Below are 21,596 nucleotides of genomic sequence, written 5' to 3' on the forward strand. Positions count from 1 at the left end.
TGGGCATGCCCTGACGGCTCTCTCGTCGGCCATGCAGAGACCCCACCGGTGAAGGCGGTGGTGAACCCGTATGCGATCGAGCGGCCGCACGCGACAGTGACGCTGCTGCAGAGGCAGGGTTCCTTCCGGGGCCTGGGCAGCCTGAGCCAGGCGTCGCCCTTCAAGAGACAGCTGTCCCTGCGGCTTAACGAGCTGCCCTCGACGCTTGAGCGACAGCGCGCCATGTCCCTCGATGCCGCCACCGACCTCTTCCAGCCACCCAGTGCACGACACAATGGATTCAGCAACGGTAAGGGGACAGCCTTTGCTGAATATAGTCAACCTTTTACGCTTAGTTATATCAGAGTCTTTCCCTGTTTTCTGGTCACGAAACTCTGCCATCATGCTATGGGAGAGGTTCATACGCTGCTCAAAGCTGCCGTGACGCGGCATCACTGTGCCTCGGAGGGCATCCTTCACGTACTGAAATGCTTGCGTGGTGCAAGACGAGCTGATTGATATGGTGCCTACTGTGCATGTACTGCGCTATTTTTTGAGTTCTGGACTGTTTAGCTGAAGTGGCGGGGTGGGACGGTGATGCCGAACGCGTGTTGTGTGCGGGAGTGCCGTTCCGGCTACAGGGGAACGACCGGAAAGGTGGTGTTGTTTTGTTTAACGAATGACAAGGAGCAGCGTAAGAAATGGAAGCGGGCCACACCGTGGCAGGAAAGTGGCGGTTTTCACTTTGAATCCGAGTGTACGTGTGAGTGCACGAAACCCTTCGACGCTTCGGACACCACCACTGCTTACAATTTCGATATCAACAGCGACACAACGCGTCCTTGGAGTGTGAAAAGCCGACACTAAAGCCTAACGCTGATAGAGGATTTTTGAAGGCCTTCTAACGTATCTCACGAAGCCCAAACCTCGGTCCCACTATCGACATTTTGACCCCCATGCAAGCGACCATGCGAGTCGTCGGGTACGATTGAAGAGCGCCGATTTTTAAAAAATTGTCTGAGTAAGAAAGAAGTGCGCTATTGGTGCTTGGGCTACTTGTGTTCGTTTCGCCATGTGTTACGAAATGGTTGTGCTTTACGCTTTCTTGTGTAGAAACAATCGATTATGATTCTGTATTTATTGCCATTCATTGGCTGGTGTTTCCTACCCCCCAATGCATATCTCCCATGTTTTGGTGTTCTTTTTTTATGCTTCTTATATCAGTGCGATGCCTTTAACAAACTTCTTGCCATGTGAATGGTGGACCATTCGTGACCGGACGCCTCTTTGTGCTGTCTGTATGTCTTATTTTACATAATGAATAAATGATTGTGCTCGTATGTTGTTTTTGCACTAACACATTTGCACTAACACATTTTATTTCTTTTTCTGACTGAATTATAAAACTGTTTTTTTTTTTTCCGACCATGATAAAGATATCGGGACCAGTGATTAGAATATTTTAACCTCTTGTAAATAGTTGCGCATTAAGAACCAAAATACCTAGTCTCGTCATTTCTGTGTTGAAACCACGATAAGTGCTGGGCTTACTGATGCTTCTAAACGACTGCTTGGTAAGACAATTGCCCAATTACAATACAGTTTCTACTTTGCAGGTCCTAACATTTCACACTTGCCTTAATCCTATGCTAAAAGCCACACCGAAGGCATTTAGTTGTGAGGTTTGTCTTACATTTATCCTGCCTAAATCTCGTTCAGAAATGGCATCGCTTTGCCGAGAAATCTGAAGTGCGCGGAGCTGCTCAGTTTCCTTTTCTTTTTCTTTAAACAGTTATTCTACGGAAGCAACCCTTGCAATAACGATTTCAAGGTTTTGATCTCCTGATAAGATACAGCTCACTATTTACCAGAAAGTGAACAGCTGTGCTCGGTGAACAGTCTGGCACTACATGCAACCCAGATTTCGCACTTACTTACGGGTGAGTGGGGGTGCAACAGCCCAGATGTTTGCCTCTGTTTATAAGTGGCACCACTGGTGCTTTGTTGTGAATGCCTGGTGTTGAGCTTCAGGCAAATATTAAAAGGCAGAACCTATCGAAACTTTGAGACGAATGGTGCTGAGAAAGTCAGCTGGACTGAGACCGCCCGGCCACGGCGGCCGCATTTCCATCGGGGCGAAATGCAAAAACACTCATCTTTTTAGATTTAGGTGCATGTTAAAGGACCCCAGGTGCTCAAAATTATTCTTGAGTCCCCCACTACGGTGTGCTTCATAATTATATCGTGGTTTTGGCACGTAAGATCACAGCATTTTTTTTTTTTTTTTACTGAGACCATGGCAAGCTGCATGTTGAGCTGTCTTCGCCCCCCTCCCTCCTAGGTGCTTATTTCATGGCAGAAGATGCGCTCAGGCAGTTATTGATGCATGTGGAATGTTAAAAGTAGGTACGTGAAAGTAAAGTGGCAGTTGCAGAAGTTTGGAACGCTAGAATACGCACAACCACAGCGGTAGCAGCGTTCGCATGCCCTCTCATGCATAGTCGCACCTTTAGTGGCGGGCGCTGACTCTATAGGAAACTGAGGCAGCAGTTTCGTGACCAGAAACAAAACATGGAAGGACTGTGGTTATATGTACTGCAAGGTGCCTGTAAAGAATGGAAAAAGGTGCAGTTCACCAGGAAAGGACCAAGAACCTTTGATGATGTGGTGGAAATTACCAGTAGAACGTATTTGTGTGCATGTTATTTCTTGATAGTATCAAACCTCTAACGTAAGGAAGATTCGGGAGTACAGTCAAACCTCGATATAACGAACCTCGATTTAATGAAATCCGCGATGTAACGAACTGTTTTGTTTCCCTATTTTAGTTCTATTGAATTAACGAAACCTCGATATAACGAAGTTTTTCACTGAAAGTACAACTTCCTTATATTGAGGTTTGACTGTAGACACAATAGGTATTAATTAATATTTCATTGTCCTTATAGATTATGACCATTTGTTCCTAATTATGGGCACACAGGTTCCTGCATTTAATTAATTAATATCTGCCTTGAGCCACAATGAGCTGTCTGCTTTACCACATAGCCAAGGAACTTTGTGAGAACACGGCACAAAGTCCTGAACTGCAGAGCTATCCTTGGAAAAGGCACAGGGTTGTTTGTCGCTGGCAGCATAAGAGGAATAGCTAGGGTTCAACTTTTTTTTTTTTTTTCCAAAAGCTCTGCATACTTTTTCCACTGTTTGCCTACAGACAGGCAGACAGCTTCAGTAAGAGAGCATTGGTAAAGGCCTTTGTCCCATTGTGATAGCGTTGAAAGATTGTTATGCCTTAAGGCAGCAGCTGTCGACTGCGAGGTTTGGAAAAGCAGCAATACTAAAGACATAAATGTGTAGCTGTAAAAACAGAAAAAAAAAGAGGGGGAGGAGGGGCATATTTTCAAATGCACAACACCTAACAGTTATGGGCTAGTTGGCAATCACATGAATTCGAGGGCACTAAGTGCTAGCTTAACTACGAATTTAAATGGTGCATGCAGCACACACTGGCCGTATCAGCGAGGCGTCTCCCTTAGTTTGCACGTTTGCTGTTCGTACTGGCAGTGTCGAGAAAACCAGTTGTCTTTGTTTACGTGTGACATACTTGTGCAAACGTTGATTGTGTCGGCAAAAAATAGGTGCTTTATGACGGAAGCTGGCTCACAACGGAGCTAGCTCACAAGCGCCGTCAGCCACGGTGTCCAGCAAGCTCTGCCTACCAGCCCTATAGGCGGCTGTCAGCGGAGCCATCAGTTGATGGCGCGCTGTGTTTGTCGCTTGCGCAGGCATGCTTTTATTGGCAATGTTCGTGTAAAATAAGGCAACTTCGTCCAAAGATGTTTGTTTTGCACCTATTGACGAGTATATGAAACCTCCCGAGCGTACATGCAAGGTGCCAAGTCTAGGCGGAGTACACAGGCACTCACTCAGTCAGGCGTGCGTAGTCTCGCCTTTTGCTCCGATGCCATGACAACCATGTATTGTCAAAACTCGCAATAAACTTCAAACTTCACTCGTTCCCACACCTGTCTCACATGTCCTGAATTGTCATATGCCACAAGATTATGGCACAAAGAAACTACGCGTTGCTCATCGTTCTCCGCCATGCATACCGCTTCGTACTGGCCGAGATGCAGGCTATGCGAGTGAGCAGGCCAGCAAGCGATGATGATGGGAAAACGCAGCAGTGTGGCCTCCGAGATTGCTTCAATCGCACAGAATGATCTCCGAGGCCACAGCATCAGTATTCGGTAGGAATAATAAATGTCACATCCTGTGCATCGTGGCACGGCCGCTAAGCGGTGCACTTTATGCAGAAATTATTAAATTGATTTAATTTTCAGCTATTTCTTTCTATAAACAGGGCTGGGTTTGCAATCTTTAGCCAAGACAAGAGCTTTTGCATCCATGGCGAGCAGAGGAAGAGTGAGGGTTTCCACTTCCACTAGCACGGGGACACTTTTATAGTTATTTGAAATCGGAAGAGAACAAGCTTCGCAGTTAATTCCGACTTTGCATTGAGTACGTTTTTGCTTATTTTTGAAGCACTGCTATCGAGGCTATGCTTTTCACGGCAGTGGAGTGAGTTCAGTGACCTCACTCACCAGAGAGTGCGTTCTACAGTGAGTTTCACCAGACCTTACTGTCTGACGCTCCGTGAATGACACAAAAGGTGAAGGGCACTGGCTTTAATTGACACTAAATTTTTTCGTCTGACAGGCGTATTAGTGGGATCCAGGCTGGCCTGTTGCTGTAGTCTTGGCTCGTCAACACTGTTTGTTTCTTCGCGCGTAAATAGTTTGTGAAAATAGCCTTGTGGATGTAAATGAAACGCTGGTGGCTTATGCCATCATGCCACTAAGATGACTTTGCAGCCAGCGCTCACCGACTCTCACCAAGCCAGTGATGTAGCAGTGACAACTTCGGTGAGGCATTTGTGGCTTCAATGTTCGCAACTTCAAGTGTTATTGTCCAACCGGGCACTCCCCGAAGCCCACGTCTCTTCTGATGACTGAACACTGCTCTCTGCACACTTGCATTGCATGGCTACTTTGTGAGACTGTGAAAAGGATCCAGCCGAGAGTCGCAGAGGAACTCTTTGCTCACCGCATTTCTTTGATTAATTTACCCAAGGGCCCAAGTGAGGGCATTACGTAAGGGACAGTCATACAATCAGTGTAAAAATTACAGTAAAAGCAAATAAGGAATAAATAGGAGATGTGTTTTAAAGAAAAAAGAAAAAGTAGGGAGACCAATCAGTAGTTACAACAAAACCTGAAAGCAAAGCTAAAAGCATTGTGCATGAAAAAAGCAGCACAACAGCATAGCAAGTTCTGAAAACATAATTCTAATAAAGGTCAATAAGGTTGATCTAAATGAAGACGGATCTGTTGCCACAACCACGGCCGCTGGATAAAGAAAAGGTGCGGCCTGCCGCATGCTTTGAAAACGGTGTGATCCGCCGCGGCGCCACACTTCAGGGGCTGTTGTCTGGGATTGGCATAGAAAATGTAAGGAACGCGCTTGGAACGCCATCGCCCATGGAAGCCGACGTGTTCCATCGACGATGGCTAGCGCCGTTCGGTGCAGCCAAGCTGCTGAGAATGCAACTACGGCTGTCACGTTCGCTCCCAATGCAGCCCGCCAGACGTGGCAGGCTGCACCTTTTTTTTTTTTAATTATACAGCAGCCGTGCCACAGCAATGTTAGTAAAGTGTTCCACTCAGAAATTTGCAACACAAGAGTGACTTGTTGGTCGCATTGCAACATTATTGCGTGGTATAAGGCCAGCAAACGAGAAGGAAACAAGAAAAAAAGCACGAGTAACAAACAGTCAAAGGGATGGGAAGAGTGACAGTGATTCTTCCTGTCACTGTTTCTTAACTCGTGGGTGTTTTCTGGTTTCCTTCTCATTCGCTGGCATTCTGCCACCCAAGGACCGGACTTGATCAGGACCGAGAGAGATATGGCAAGCCGGGAAGATACTGTTCCTTTCGTTGTGTGCTGCTCGTACGTGCGAAGCACTGGATCTCATTGCTCTTTCTGTGTGCGCCCACGCAGTGCCCCCTCCAATCCCGGAGTCCTCCCCATTGAGCGAGAGGCCCGACAGCATCAGCGCCATGTGCCAGCAGGTGAGCCAGGGGCTAAGCCTGCTCAGCGACCCGGCCAGGGACGACCCGTTCCGGGAAGAGGCTCCCATCGAGCCGCAGCCACAGCAGCAGCAGCAGCAGCAGCAGCCACCGCCAGAGGTTGCTGCTGTGGCACCCGTACAACAGAGTGAGTGCAGTCACATCTGGTTTCGCGTTGGTCATCTTGGCAACAGTCTGGGACTGAGGAGCCGCTGCGTGTTACTTATTAAACTTCCCATTGAGGGCTCACCATGTGTCACCATGGGTAACTCTGGACTGCTACACACATGTGTGAGCATTTCTCAAAAGCACTAGAAACGGCAGCGACGCACGCGATATGCACAAACTAGCAAGCAGTCCAGAGAGAAGTTCCTGAGCACCATTGTAATGGTGTGCACAGCTAGTTGGGCGAATTGGTTGAGCATTTCAAGCATGTGAACGCGCCTGACATGGACGAAATAAAAGAATAGACACGTGAAGCGTACACACAATGAGCTGCGTGTGTCTCATGTGACAATATACTCGAAGAGCTCTTGCATGCTGCACTGTTTTTGCACAGGATGCAGAATATAGTGCAACCGGACAGGCATTGCAAATGCCTGCCTAGGTGCACTAGTGCTGTAGCGTTATTTAGAGGGTGCCACTTTCCCATATGTTTTCACAGTTTATGAGGTGCAGTTAGGGCAACAACTTCGCGCGCTTCTCACCAGTGCTTGGAAGAGTTCACGTGGACGTGCAAGAGCTGCACGCAGCAAAAGTTGTTCATTTTCTTTTATAAATGATGTGATATGCTATGTGAGAACGTGGCACCCACTACAGCAGAAAATATTCTTCCATACGTTTCAGTGCAGCTTGAACAGGCATTGTGTAGGGAAATTCTTGCAGAAGCCATCGAAGATGATTCATTGTCAAAGCAAGTGAATGGCTTATACGGAGAGTGCAAATCAAATGGACACAGTAGCCCTAGTTCCAACTGACGTGTTGCAAGGTATACTGCAAATGATGACTGCTGCTTACACCAAAACTTGGAGAAATGGCAGCAGGCTACTCTCGATACAGTCAAGCAGGAACACAAATATAACAAAGCAAATATTTTTCTCATCGATACCATAACGACTATATAGTTATAACAAAGCTATTTTCGTCTCTGATGCAACCCCATTGTATATAAGGTCTGACTATTGCAGTTTTAGGTACCCGTGCTGACATTTCACTGAATAGGAGCCTTCTTCTTCATTGTTTTTTGCAACATTTAAAATCTGTGCTCAAGCAAAAAATCTCATAAACCATATATGCCATTTCAGCTTTTTTAGCGAGTGAGCCATTGACTCTGCGTGTACAGAATGTGCAGTTGCATACGATGGGGCATCATGGTTTCATAGTTGGAGAGAGGCCACAGGTGCTCACTTTTTGGCGCAGAAGTTTTCACAAGAGGTATTCCCTAGCAATCGTGCCTAATGTTAAGTCGGTGACAGGTAAAAAATTCGGCAACAAATTCACGTTCATAGGGCACATGAATAAATGCACCAGTGAATCTGGTCATCCTAGCCGCCCTCTCCCTAATCCTTATCCTTTGTACACATCAATGCCTTTACGTGTCTCGTTGCTTTGCCCTGGTTGGGTAGCTTTTTTGCTCAAGTGTGAGTGACACCCGTTTTTCACGGCCTGAAGTGATAAGTGCTATGTCTTTCATTGACCATCTGCCATTTTTTCATGACAAAAGAGAGTAACGGCGATTTGTCCCGACTTGGGAAAAGAAAATTTATTGAGTTCGAGACATAGTTGACTGGACGTCCCTAATCGTTGCTTTCGGAGGCCTCATCCTCACTAGCAACACCAGACCAACATGTATATAGTTAGGTGTGTGGCATTTCAGATGTTGAATTTCTCGAACACCTTGCAGACTGTGGCAGCCTAAGGGACTTGCGGAGCAGGCACAAAGCTACCACAGTTTCTTCAACTATACGCCGGCGTGTGGATTGAAAGAGATAGCAGAAACTTTTTGTGTTAGTGAAATTCTAGCTTGTACTCATATCTGATGTGCATGTCAAGCATGTCATTCTCAGTAATCTTTTTCCAGAAAAAAAGAAATGCATTAGAATTGAGTCAACACAGGATGTGGTACTTCTTGAAAGTGTGGAGGGCTGAAGGTCAGAACATCGCACTTTTCTGGGATGAGCTTCACCTGCATTCTTGACTTGTCGCTGACTGTTCAATACTAATTTATACATTCAACTTCATTACCCGTACCTGGCCGGCATGATGACATTATTGCATTTAAACTGTTCGACGTGTCTGTGCAGGCAACCCCTGGGCTGACTCATCTCGCGCCGATGCCTGGCTGGCCTCCCTGCCCACGCAGTCCTCTTCCGCAGCCCCGCCCACTGCCCGACGGAGCCCCGCCCCCATAGCGGCCCCGCCTCATGCCCTGCCTCGTCGAGTCGGCGCTCCACAGCTGCGCAGCCAGTCGCTGGGCGCCGCCGACGGTCTCGTGTCCCCAACGCGTTCCACCTCGCTGTTCTCCTCCCACTGGGCCAAGGAGTCGCAGACCCCGCCCCTCACTGGAAGTGCCACGCCTCCGCTGTCTGGAGATGCCACAAGCTCCGCCTTCCAGGATCCCTTCGACGCCGAATGGGCGTCGCTACCCACACCGAAGGCGCCAGTGGCGACCAATCCGTTCGTGGGGCCCAATGCCGTGAAGGCCTTCGAGGTGCACCTCTAGTGGCGCAACATTCTTTTTAGTGCGCTGGATTTTACTGTGCCGGTGCACTTCGAAGCCACCGGCAGCTGAGGGCACCTTGCCGAGCGCCTGCATTGGGAACGAGCAGTAGTCTCCGTCTCGGGGAAAGAGTAGCGCCCCTGATACCAGTCGAGCGGTTTTGTCGCGATGCACGCGTTTCGAGCGAAATTTAAAACCATAGTGCAACGTTTGTAGAAACGGTCCCCGTTTGGGCAGGTCGAAAGAAACCGAGGGTCAGGGACGCTCCGCAACAAAGCTGCCTCGGAAGCGTCTCGGAGAGATAACCTTTCATTTGCGCTTTTTTTTTTTTTTTTTTTCATTAGCTTTCCTTTATTTTTCCCCTCCCTCTTTCTGTAATTTTAGCAGCCCGCCATTTTGTTCATTGCTGCATCACGTTCATGTTGTTGGATGTTTAAGCGCACACATTCGACTATACGCGCTCCTTTTGTACATACGATGCCACGGTGGCAAGACCCTCTTTACAAGCCCACCCGAGGCGGTCAAAAAAAAAAAAAAAGGAAATTCTATATCCTTCTCTGTACCTTGATCCTTGGGCTACAATCTGCCCCCCCCCCCCCCCCCCCCCCCGAGACCTGCCTGTGGCAAAGCTTATCGCGGTGCCAATTATTACTATTTTTTTTGTGTGGCACTCTGCCGCAATGTTGCATTCCACATGATAGTGTTGCTGGGACACGGCCCTGTAGTCGTCGGTGGTTGGCATCCGCTGACTTTCCTCTCTCGATGAACTTGCATTTCCCGCGCCCTAGAGAGGTTGGTGCATCCACTCGAAATACCTCCGAAACCCTTTTTATCCTCACCGTGTGTGCATGAATGTGGGGAGTGAAGTGTATTTATGCCGCCTTTTTTTTTTCTTTTTTTGTCGTCATATATATATCATGTTTTTCTAGAGCTTATTATGGCTGAGCCAAGCCCAAGTGGCGAGGTCACGTCTCTCCCTCCTCATTGTATGTTACACAAACGGTGATTGAAAAATGATGAAACAAAAGAATAGGCCGATGTTACAATTGCTGAAAGAAAGGTGCTTGTTTACATTTATTTTTTCGTGGACGACGATTCACTCCAGGGTTTTCGCCCACGAAGCTTCGACGTCTTTCCCCGCATGTTTTTAGTTGTTCCATGTTGCTCTTCCGTCGTGTTCTTCACTGTTCGGGTTCTTTCTGCGGTTTTCTTTCAAGTGTCAAACAAGAGTTGCTAGATTGCCAGACGTCCATGCCATCGTTCGCGCTGCATTAACTGCTGCATCTGGGGGTGTGTGTGTATGTTTCAGCTTTTACCGTTTGTGCGCTGAACTGTTTGGGCTGTGCTTTCGTAGACTGTTGCTTCTGGAAGGAAGTTGGCGCTGTTTCGAAGAACGAAGGAAGGTTGTACAAGCCAGGTTGACAATGTACAAAGGAAGGAAAGAAACTAGTTGTGTGTTTTGATGTTCCATGCTTTATCTGCTTTTTCTCTGAAGGACACTAGGCTAAAGCATGCAAAGGACTATTATGAATCACTGCGTTTTAGTTTCAATGTCCCCACATTCATTTCTTTTTCTCGTTGTATGCGTCTCTCTTGGCTAGCCGCAGTCCTCTTTGAAAGCGGTGCAACACGACAGCTGTGAAGCGCCTTATGGCTTTTTTTGTTACCATGGTTTTCGTTCTTGCCGACTACATTCATGTTGGTGTGTATCCACAAGTTATGTAATAAATGAGTATGGCAGTGATCAAGTTAACTAGTTGATGTCTCGTTTTATTTGCTTTTACATTGCCATTGGTGCATGAGCTGGTGATAAGGTGCCTTCGTCTAACGAAACAGCATTTGAAATCGCCTTAGTGCTTTAAAAAGGACACTAAAGGTAAACACAATGTCGACGTGGACTGTTAAAATAACATTCCAGAAACCTTGCAGCGCTTGTTTATGCCAAGAAAAGACTTGGTTTACAAGCAAATCGCATCTGAAGGGTCCGCTTACCTTTAGTGCAATTCAAATCACCCGCCCCCCGAGCAGGGAGTGGCGACGGTTGCGTACACCATCACATTCCCTTTACTGCCATTGGTCCGTTGGTGAGTAAAACGCTAACACATGGCCATGGAGAAACCGAGCCAAGATAGAGCGTTGGATTCGCCACTGCAGCTACACTTGGTCAAGTGGCGTGGACCGTTCGGGAATACTGCGACATATCACATGGACATGGCATTCTCTGCTACTTGCAGTTTGTGTTTCGTGGGCCGTAAGAACCAGCACAGCACTATGCAATAACTAAACTACTAAAACGCGAAAGCAAGGGCAGCAACCACTCGGGTCATTGTCAAGGGTAACATCGAGTTCTTTTTCTAAAAATCAAATAGAATTGGACAAGTAGCATTTTCTTTCGTCTTATAATGCTATGCAATGAACTTTTTATTATGAGTGGTTGAGTACTAGTGACAGAATTATAATGAGGAGTGCCTTCGTCATCTGGCTAGTACTTGAATGTCCAGGGGGTCTCTAATCGTGTCCTGCATTTGCCTTAATTTCTCGGTTACTAAAGCTCTGATCGTAATAATATTGACGCCCTAGACATTCTCGAGCACTAATCTATCACTTTACCTTGACATAATATTTGCCTTTAGTGTCCCTTTAAGAACTGTGGATGCAATCTTGGCAGAAGCCATGCTGCTGTTTTGAAGTCTAAACAGCGCGAAGGATGGGAGTGTCAACTTGGAAGATTTAGCTGCCAATACAAAAGCCACTGCTAACAGCAAGTGAGCCTTTCAGTGTGTTTTGATGTTAAGTTAGTGCACCTAAGCAAAGAATTGTGACATGTGCAGCTTCTCAGTATCAGAAAAGCAGCACTTGTGTAAATTTATGCAATCTATTTAAGACGAACTCTTTGGCCTGACCGTACTATGAACTGTGCACAACAGGTGACGGCGCGAAGCCATCTTTTCAGTTTGTTTGTGGCGTTGCTTGGAAAATTTGTCCACCGTTTCAACAAAACGCAACATTTTGGTTTACAAGACACTGAAGTAGGTTGTAATGAAAAGCTGAAAATGTTAGTCACGTGCGGATAACCATGAGAATTTTTGCAGTACATATCGAATGTGTGGTGTGAGAATGTTTTACAATTAAAACACAATCTATAGGAGCAAAGAGATATTTAATGAAGGCATGGCAAAGTGGCACTCCATTAGATAGTCTATTTAAATAAGTGCAATGTGAACAAGCGCTCATCTTAATGTGGTGTTGTAATCAAGACACTTCACGCTGTAATGGTGCTTGAATACATTTTACAATCACAGCAATAATTCAAGCCCATAAAGGTGAGCCTATTCACAGAAGCAAGCAGCTGCAATGCTTGGATTCCACCAAATGCTCATCAATACGGCTAGTCACTTAGCGAATTGCCCCACTGGAAAGCACCGAATGGGTATAACTATTATCTTAAGTCCTTTAAATGGCACAATCGTTCTTAACGTCCACATTCTTCAGGAGAAGTGGATGCCATTTGAGTTGAACAGGTGCAGCAGTGCCATAAAGTCATCGGTGTCCATTGTGCGGGCACGCTTGTCGGAGTAGCCTCCTTGCGACAAGATCTCGTCCACCTTCTCCTTCATGTTGAATTCACCGGGCAGCTCTTCGTTGGCCACCGAGCAGTGGACCCTGTAGTTCTTTTCCAGCATAGCCAGGACGGCCGTCTGCTTGAAGGCAGCACTGAGAGTCTTGTTCTTCCGCACGAAGCAGATGCGAAGCAGACCGTCCCACTCGATGAAGTTGATGGCCGGTGGCGGATTGCGTGGCTCCAGCCGAACGACACTCGACTCAACCTTGGGTGGCGGCCGGAAGTTGTTTTTGCCGACCTTCATGAGAATGTCGACGCGTGCTAACAGCTGCGTGTTGACCGACAGACGGCAGTACAGTTTGTCGCCTGGCTTAGCCACGAGCCGCTGGGCGAACTCTCGCTGGAACATCAGCGTGGCACACCTGCAAACGAGAGCACGCGAGAGGTGTTAGCATTGCATGATGCTAACACTGCACAGCTACTGCATTATCAGGTAAGCTTGGCACAAAATTCAGCCCTAACGTAGGGCAGCAACAATGAAAAATTAGACAAGACTGCCTGTAACCAATTTTACTCATGCCAAATTGAGCTCCAAGCATCTTGCATAGTCTTGACAACCAAACATTCCATCTCTAGATATTACTTAGTCTAAAGGCAGCAATTTTTATTAACTTGCACATTAATACACATGTTAAACGCATGAACAATGCATTTACAACTAACCCAACCTGGTTGGTCTACCTGGCCGTAGTATATCCTAAAACAATTTTTTTTTTTTTTTTTCACAAATCACCTAAGACGAGTGTCACATGGGCACCATGAATAGTTGTCAAATAAAATATGGACCGGGAATTCTAAAATAAAGCTAATTTTCTTTTCTGTCTAGGAATGTAACTTGGCAATGAGAACTTTCCAGTGTACTCGTCAATTTCACTTTGTGCATCTGAATTGGCAATAAAGTTTTTTCAGCGAGCCTGTGGCACATATACAGGTGTACACAAAGTTGCAGCTACTTTCTAGCTGGATCCTTCAACTTTAATGGCAATAGTGGTTTCTCATCTGCACAGACCTTAATTAGCTCAACAGCGATAGGGTTTATCGATCAATGAATGGTCCAATGTGATGGTATAGTCCTCCATTACGCACTTCCCGAACCTTACAGTAAGCCAGAGATATGATAGAAACATTTTTTGCCCTCCTAAGGGGCCCAGATGAAATACAGTAATTTTTCTATGCACGTCTACGATGATTACAGCATTAATTAAACTGCTGCAAGAGAAAGCAAATGAATGTAGCAGCGCAATAAGGACGTGAGCCTCGTCATCGACTCGTGAGCTTTAGCTGGTGTTGTCGCCCGGTGCGCTAGAAAGGTTTTCCGTTGCATGTTACTGCGCTGCATCATCGCATGGGCTGTCCACCTAACCAACTACTCGTACGACAGACAGTTAACGGCGAGGCTTGTGAGAAAGCGATTACAAACTTGCGCTCACATTACCTAAAAAATGGCCTGTGCAGCAGCAGTTTAAAGACGAACGGCGACGAAATCTGGTACGGCAGGTTGGCGACACAGATGTCGAAGAAGGGCAGCTCCGATTTGAGCACGTCACCGACGATTATGTGCAGTTTGCTGTGTAGATGCGTCCCCTGGACACGCTTTTGAAGTTCGGCGACCAGACGAGTGTCCACTTCGCAGGCAATCACTTTCTTGGCCTTCTCTAGCAACTTGACGGTCATGTTTCCCGTTCCGGGGCCGACTTCGAGAACGACATCGGTGGGCCGGATAGCCGACTTCTCGATCATGCCGTTGATCACCAGTGGGTTCTTGAGGATGTGCTGGCCTAGCTCGGTGCGAAACCCGATGTTCTGTCGCTGCACCACCTCATGCTGACGCGTCCGCTCGGTTTTCACTTTCGGCATGGTGACCGATGACTGACTACTACTTTTATACTAAATATTCCAGAACCACCAGATACTGTACCGTTCAACACGTGTCCACATCTGACATACGCGTGAAAAACATGAGCGCGGACATTGCAGCAGTTACAATGAGCGGTAGCCAGCCGAGGTTTAGCAGTCTATAAAAACCACCTATAAGAATTAAAATTATATTTAAATAATTAGTTTTATTTTATAAATGTGTACTTATATTGCATTTTATAAAAGTTTTTTCTGTAATATAAGGTTGCAGTGCGCAGCGGCGTCTTACATTGTAACAGCATTAAGACGCAAAATGGCGGCGCCCAGCAACACCTTGTCCGCCGGATCCGTACGCCGCAATATGTGATGTGAAGCTGTTCTACTCACCACCGTGGTCCTGCTCACTATGAAGGGCATAAAAAAGGCCCTACAACTGCTATCGAAGAACGTAAGGAGTTTTTTTGTACCCATGTCTGCTAAGCACTGTGCATTTCTTGTTGATAGCATGTGATGTGCAGCCGCGAAGCTGTGTCCTTCCTCAAAAACTTGCCGTCGTTCTTGACTTGCGGTAGTGTCGTTCCTTCCTGGGCCACACTAACTTTTAATTAACCAAGTAACCTAACCTCTCATGTCGTTCACGAAGATTTCATTAATCCGTTCGTTCTCTTATTATATTTCGTATGGTTTTCCTGCCGCCTGCAGCCCGGGAGAACTTGAAGAAAGTTGAGGCGACTTTCTCGACCGTTAGCTTGAACATTCGCGAGTCACATAACTGTAGCACTGCACGCCCTGAGCCGTAGCATGTTCACCGCTGACACCAGAGTTTCATTTAAGCCGGATGGTTGCTCCAAGAAACGCCACATCATCATTCAAGTTGGATGGTCAGAACAACGAACATATGCATGCGTTTGATTGTCGCGCAAACACTAGAAAAGCGGAGTTCTCGTTCGCCAACTTCCACGCGTTGCCCTTTGGCCCGTTTCGTTCATAATTTGCTCTTATGTACTGCACTGTATATTATGCACTTAATCTTTCTTCACGAAGTTGCTGGCTTGTTTACTTAGCGAGGTGTCGGTTCGAACAAATTTGTACTGAAATGAAAAGGATTACAAGTGCTCGCGCGCTTTGCTTGTCTTTTCTGTTTTGCCTATTCCGCGCTGTTTAGTTCATACGTTCACCCCATCGCCTACAGAAAGAGGGCTATCGCGTTGCTTTTTGCAGAGCAAAACGGGTGCAGTGAAGGTGAGCAAGGCCAAGGACTCCGTTCGGCCCCAAGACGTGCAACGACTGTCGACCGTGGCGACGGTCGTGTCCCCCCCGCACCCTGTGTCCAATCTGCGACGCGTCGTTCTGCCCGCCCTAGCGAACGAGTCGGCCGCCGAGCTGCGGTTCAGGGAGCAGTACGGCGCCGTGCAGGCGTGGAACCAGGACTACTGGTCAAAGCACAACGCCGAGTTCCAGCGGGTACGGCCGGCTGCACGTTTTGTTACGTTTCAAACAGTAGAGTTTACTGCATTGGATGCTGCCGAGTAATTCATAATGTAATAGGCAAAACCTTTCCATAGTACTTGCATGCTGCAAGCAGTGGTCTTGCATTATACAGCATTATGTGGCTGTTCTCGGCTATGAGTAGGAGAATCATTAAAAGTGGAAAGCATGCATCCATTAAATATGTTTACAGTGCATTAACATCATAGAGAGCAGCACAGTTTAGGGCAGATGGGCAAGCTCTCCATCACTACAGGGTGTTCCAGACCTGGTTACTTCTTAGTATAATGCTTTGTAATAATTTCGTCATCCTCTAAAGGGTAGTAGCGAAAACGACAAGGGGTTTTAAAACCTTCAGTGCACCTGCTGAAATGTTGGAGCAAACATAATCTCACAGTATGACTTTTACATACAGTGTTGTCTAAGCTACCAGTCTAGCCCAAGTTAACATATATTGTTTATAATGGAATGTATTGCACAACTTGAATCCACTCAAATACAGCAGCTGTGCCAGGCATCAAGATAAGCTTTGTTATATTTGTTAATGCCCCAAAGACAAAAAATGTTTAAGAAAGAAAACACCCTCATTTATTTTTACAGAGCTCATAGGCAGACAATTTCACAAGCTTGAGCATAAATAGTGGAAGCAAAGAAGACTAGCACTTGGGCAAACGCATATGGGGTCAAAGTTATTGTGTTAGGACAGTGTTCAGACTTCAGTTTCAAAAATTCATACTGGGGTGGTACTATTCTGTAATGTTGAATGTGACAGTGCAAAATGGGGACACATATGGGATCAAAGATAAGCAGTTGCCCAAGTTTCTTGTTTTGTGCTGTAATGTCAATGTTATGAAACACCAACTTGTGCATCTCTTCCAAGATATGAGACCTTTGCCATTTCTTGTACATGAGCAGTTTCAGCTCACCGCTGCCTTCCCAGCCCCTGTCCCCCCCCCCCCCCCCCCCATACTGTTGGGCCAATTGTCAACAGTGTAGAAGAAATGTTTTTGAAGCCAGTGTTTTGACAAAATGACCTGTCTTCTCAGGGCCCTTGCCGTAAACTTTGAACAAGTTCCCTTGTTAAAACATTGGTTGCTTCTGCCCTTGCCGTAAACTTTGAACAAGTTCCCTTGTTAAAACATTGGCTGCAGAAGCTTGGTCGACAACTGTTGATCACTTTAAGACTTCAAAATCAAACAGCGTAAAATGAGAGCCAAATAACTCCTGAATTAGTTGAGACGCAGCACACCAAAGATTTTGCCTCATGTGTGAACAGACGTCTTATCACCTTGCACAACAAAGAACTACAAGTTCATGGGTGGCATGATTTGCTGATGCACTTGGCATGCACCACAAGCCTTTGTACACGTGTATGTAATCTCGTCAGGGTAATGAAACATTTAGTTTTGATTCAGCACCTGTGTTGTCTGAGTCTTTGTCTTTTATCATGCTGCTTCATTTCAAAGATCCTAAGCTACCAGTTCGGCAGCCGTTTTGATCGCTTCAAATGTTCACCTCATGTGCACCTCTGTTTTGTTGGGCAAGTTGGTTGTTCATACCTTGCTTCGAATGGCACCCCCTCTACCCACCCCAATGACAAGTAATGACACAACAGGCAAGAAAGACATGACAAACGTGGGCACTTGTCTTTCTTGCCTATTGTGCTTTTTCGGCGCCATGCCACATAAGCGGTTTCAGAGTACAGCATCTATCTGAGGTCAGCTGCACTTTGAGTTGTAATGCTGTGCTCCCATTCGTGGCAATAAGCATTGCAAGTGTGCTTTGTACAAGCACCAAAGCTTTTGTTTCTACCGTTGTTTGTCCACAGAAGAAGGAAGACTTCACTCAGCACAAGCTGGCCGAGTACAAGAGAAAAGGCACGCCTAGAGACAGCGTCCCCATCGAGGACATGGCTTCCTTCTACAAGTCTTTCCTGAACGACAACCACCAGAAGCACATGCAGTACAACTGGTGAGTGGAGCTGTACCTCCGGAAAGTAACCGGGAAATGCAAAGAGTAAATTCGGATTTGGTATTTGGAGGACGTATTGTAAACATCTAGGCTCAAGTATTGCAATAGTTCTACTCCATTTCCATTCTTTCTCACACTTCGTCATTAGTCTGAAAGGTGATTCATCTTATTTTTTCATGCCCAAAGTAAATGCTAGATCAGAAGAAAAATCGCAAAGGTACTGGCACATCTCAAGAGGGAAGTGTGTGAGCTGGGTACAACCCCCCCTCTCCCCTCTACCCAGACATGCCCAAACTTTCTTGCTCACATAGTATAGCAGTGGCTGACCCCCACACACACTGCCCTGGATCTGTCCCTGTACAGAGGGCCACTCGAAATACCTTGACGCTTTATGGCAGATGTAATTCGAGGACAAAGCAAAAAGAAATGATTTAAATATAGGCCATGCTACAATGCCTACTCTATCTCCAGAATTGGTCGGCCGAAAGTGGATGCGAATAATTGCAATAGGATCGACCAAAGTGCCTGTAGGCGTTTGAGAATTGTCTTGCATTTTCGTTGGTGCTGGTACTTTTTTCTTTTTCTTGTTGTTTACGTGTTGGCAGTTGGGTTACTTTCAGCTTGCACTGATCTACTGAGTCTCCGTGGCATCGATGTTACCCTCCTTTAACGCTTGCAGGGCCTGGTACAGAAAAAACATTGGCCTGTTGCTGCCAGCGCTCCTTGCAAGCTGGGCGTACTTCTACAGAGAAGTGCTCCCGAGTGTGGTGGGAAGGACAAAGTGAACCAGTGTCCCAGAACATTGTTGTAGTTTTATTCCATGATGGCTTGTTCCGTATAGAAAAAAAAATATGTATAATAATAAAGTTGAGCAACTTGAAAAGTGACACATCTCTACATGTATTTATGTGTTCGCGCAGAGCAGCGTCCCTCATTCTTGGGGATTTTCTGCATGCATGTGTGGAACCTTGCACTCCTATGTACATGCATGTTCCTGTGCGCTACCCATATCATAACCAAGACTGTACAGTTTCCTACGAAAATTACTGGAGCGAACTCCTGGTGGTTCGATCGTTCAGCTGTCGTGTGAACGATGGCTAGTACAGTCAATCGTAAAATTTTACAGAACGTGAGATCTCGGAAAATGATGAATTTCTGAGCAGCCAGTAAAACCAGGCTGCAAAGATATTGAGCTTTTTCTCAGAACCTGTGGTCTGTAAGCACTTTTGGTTAACTGTATATGATATTGTCTAATCTTTGCGCTTGTGACGTTGTTTTTTTACACTTCGTTCAAGCAGTCATAGTTTTGTAAACAAATCAATGCAACGAGTGTCGACGTGCACATGCAATTGTAGCAGTTATGACGCAACATTTTGTTGAAAAGGGATCAGCTTGCAAAGTCACAAAGCAGGGGTGTGCGAATATTCAAAATTTCAAATCAAATAGACCTTGCTATTTGATTTTTATTTGTTTAGAGAATTCACTATTCAGAGTTGTTGATTATTCTTTCTGTTTTAATACTATAAGGGACAACAACAGTCGTTGCTGTCTACAGGGAAAAAGACGGATGCAACTAGAGTCTCTTTCGAATGATTCTGCTGCAGGATATCTGCGGCTGTTGTGCAGACGCACCTGTTCCTGAGCAAGTGCATGGAGGAGATCGCTTGTTCACAATGGTATCCAGTCGTTAAATAATCGGTCTCGATGTAGGCACAGCAATTTATTTCACCAGTCTCGCTGTACTTGGATTCCTATAAGACGATGCACGATCACTACACCCTACTACGTGCATCTGATGAAGTGTTGTTTCTTTGTTTCATTACTATAATTGTCATGATGTGCGTGATGTAAAACCACTTATCCTTTGTTTCTCGTTTACAAGCTTCTCAGTTTAGCTTGAAATCCATTTGATGGATGGCATTATATGTATCAAATAACATGTGCATTTGAGCACCTCTGCAACTAACGCCTCTACAACGAAATGACCTGTACAATGAAGAAATAATTCTGTCCCTGTTCTGTTGAGCTGTGCGGTGCGCGACATTTACAACAAAGTGTCCTGTATAACGAATGATTTCAGAGGCCCCAAGCACTTCGTTATAAATGCATTCGACTGTATAAGCCATTTTGTTGACAAACCTACTCCACAGAACATTTTTACTTCACTTTGTTTAGAAATTGTACCTATTTGGTTATTTGGCTCGATATTCGGAGGTCGTTTTTCTCGAGTTTGCTGGAGTATTTGTATTCGATTCGAATTGAACAATCCGCTATTCAAACGCCCCCTATGACAATTGGACACCAGAAGGACTAAGATCATTTTCATGCTTGAAGCCCTCGTAGGCCTTAACGCCGGAGTTCATTCTCTCTAGTAATTTTGCAGGACGCTATGCCCACCATAGGTCAACATGCGCGCTGCCTTTACGGTGGTCGCGCGGTTTCGTGACGACTAGTGCCTTCAGTCGCCACAAGATGGCGCAACGTGACCGGACGCGAAACTGCGCCTACATGTCGTCTGCTGCTACTTCCGTTTCCTCTGCAATGCCCGCAAACGACGATCGCGTTTTCGAAATCCTGCAAGGTCGCCACAGCAAGGTCAGGTAGCTGACGTTGTTGCTGGACGAAGATATGGCGCGAAGTCGCGCTTAGGCAACTTCCGGTCTCGGCTTCGGAGGAACCGCGCTTTTTGTTTCCTCTGCGTCATTCCCTTCCGGGATGCATCACGGCGTCTGTCCTCCGTTTTCTGCGGTTCTAAACTCGCAGCGGTGATCGGGGACCCAGTCGAACGCTTTTTAGTACTGCGTACAAGCTGCAGGCGATATCGAAACACTGTAGAATAAATAGCTGTTGTTGCAGAACTTGACCGATTTATAGCATGCTCAGCTATATGTTGCTGCGGTGAAGGGGCGCTAGGATGTCACTAAACGTCGCGTTAATTACAAATATATGTTAGCTGAGTGCGCTGGGTTTTTGTTTATTCTTGCGCCAAGGCATTTCCAGGCGCTTTTCTTTGTTACTCTGCTTCACTTCGTTCGGCAAGTTTTCCTTTCTGGTTTTCGTAGCCAACGCTACCGCAGTTTTGTTTTCCGTATTTCATTACGGCGTAAAAAATAAATAAATAAATAAGTAAACAGCTCACTGCTACCGCGACTACATGTGCAATCGGCGTCGAAAGTTGATAGACCCCAGGAACTGTGAAAACTAAATTTTTGACTAGGTTTGGACCGTACTCAGTAAAACCGAATGATCCGTAAACTTTTGACGCCGACTGTAAAGAACCGTGCCACCCGTCACGACACTACCCATGCGTACACTGCCGTTGTTGAATTGCACAATTACCTTATAGCGTAATTGCTCCCCGGTCGAAAATAAATTTGTTGCGTTTTTCAACGTATATATATATATATCATTCTGTATACCAAATGCCTGTAATATGACGAAAATTTAATCATTCTGACTGATGTGACTCGTGTATATTCAAACACACAACGGCTGTTTCTTATTATGCGGAACAACTTCCCTTGCCGATCTTGCGATAGGCTAAGTGGCTGTAGGCGGATATTAGCAGCAAGAAATTTCTCAATCATAATTTCGCTAATTTAAGTATGCTACTTAACTTTTTCATTACTAGCTTTAGGGCACATGTAACTGCGAAATTGAAGCCGTGTAGCAGTGAAGCCGGGTCTGACTAGCAGTAGAGTGTACTAGGTTCTAGTACACTCTACTAGCAGTAATGCTAAGACTAGCACCACAGTGGCGTTCCAGTTTAGCAAATGCGTGTCTCTAGCAGTTCGGGGCGATCTTAACTGTGACGCCGAGGCACTTATATTTT

General features: G+C 46.0%; 3 protein-coding genes across 3 annotated transcripts in view; 2 read left to right on the forward strand and 1 right to left on the reverse strand.

Moving 5' to 3' along the window:
- The window catches only part of LOC119457716 (protein numb-like), a 61,956-nt gene extending 51,377 nt beyond the window's left edge, over positions 1–10,579 (forward strand). Inside the window, 3 exon segments of the mRNA XM_037719366.2 lie at positions 38–289; positions 6,040–6,255; positions 8,411–10,579. Coding sequence (XP_037575294.1) covers positions 38–289; positions 6,040–6,255; positions 8,411–8,829 — 887 coding nt within the window. The 3' untranslated portion in view covers positions 8,830–10,579.
- Positions 10,580–11,967: 1,388 nt separating this feature from the next.
- Positions 11,968–14,439, reverse strand: LOC119457717 (probable dimethyladenosine transferase). Its single transcript, XM_037719367.2, has 2 exons — positions 13,884–14,439; positions 11,968–12,810 (listed from the first exon to the last, which is right to left on the reverse strand). Exons 1-2 carry the CDS (start codon positions 14,303–14,305, stop codon positions 12,315–12,317), a joined length of 918 nt encoding a protein of 305 aa, XP_037575295.1. The 5' UTR covers positions 14,306–14,439; the 3' UTR covers positions 11,968–12,314.
- Positions 14,440–14,594: 155 nt separating this feature from the next.
- Positions 14,595–18,651, forward strand: LOC119457720 (COA8 family protein CBG23705, mitochondrial). Its single transcript, XM_037719369.2, has 4 exons — positions 14,595–14,753; positions 15,527–15,769; positions 17,622–17,764; positions 18,444–18,651. The coding sequence occupies exons 1-4, from the start codon at positions 14,712–14,714 to the stop codon at positions 18,547–18,549; spliced, it is 534 nt and encodes a 177-aa protein (XP_037575297.1). The 5' UTR covers positions 14,595–14,711; the 3' UTR covers positions 18,550–18,651.
- The last annotated feature ends 2,945 nt before the right edge of the window (positions 18,652–21,596 follow it).

Source organism: Dermacentor silvarum, chromosome 7 (genome assembly GCF_013339745.2).
Source record: "Dermacentor silvarum isolate Dsil-2018 chromosome 7, BIME_Dsil_1.4, whole genome shotgun sequence".
Lineage (NCBI taxonomy): Eukaryota > Metazoa > Arthropoda > Arachnida > Ixodida > Ixodidae > Dermacentor > Dermacentor silvarum.

Bases quoted from the DNA above. Each gene is read 5' to 3' on its own strand.
- LOC119457720 (XM_037719369.2), top strand. From the start codon at position 14,712: ATGAAGGGCATAAAAAAGGCCCTACAACTGCTATCGAAGAAC. The intron at 14,754-15,526 runs GTAAGGAGTTTT...TGCTTTTTGCAG, and splicing joins TACAACTGCTATCGAAGAAC to AGCAAAACGGGTGCAGTGAA. The intron at 15,770-17,621 runs GTACGGCCGGCT...GTTTGTCCACAG, and splicing joins ACAACGCCGAGTTCCAGCGG to AAGAAGGAAGACTTCACTCA.
- LOC119457717 (XM_037719367.2), bottom strand. From the start codon at position 14,305: ATGCCGAAAGTGAAAACCGAGCGGACGCGTCAGCATGAGGTGGTGCAG. The intron at 12,811-13,883 runs GTAATGTGAGCG...TCTCGTTTGCAG, and splicing joins CTGCACAGGCCATTTTTTAG to GTGTGCCACGCTGATGTTCC.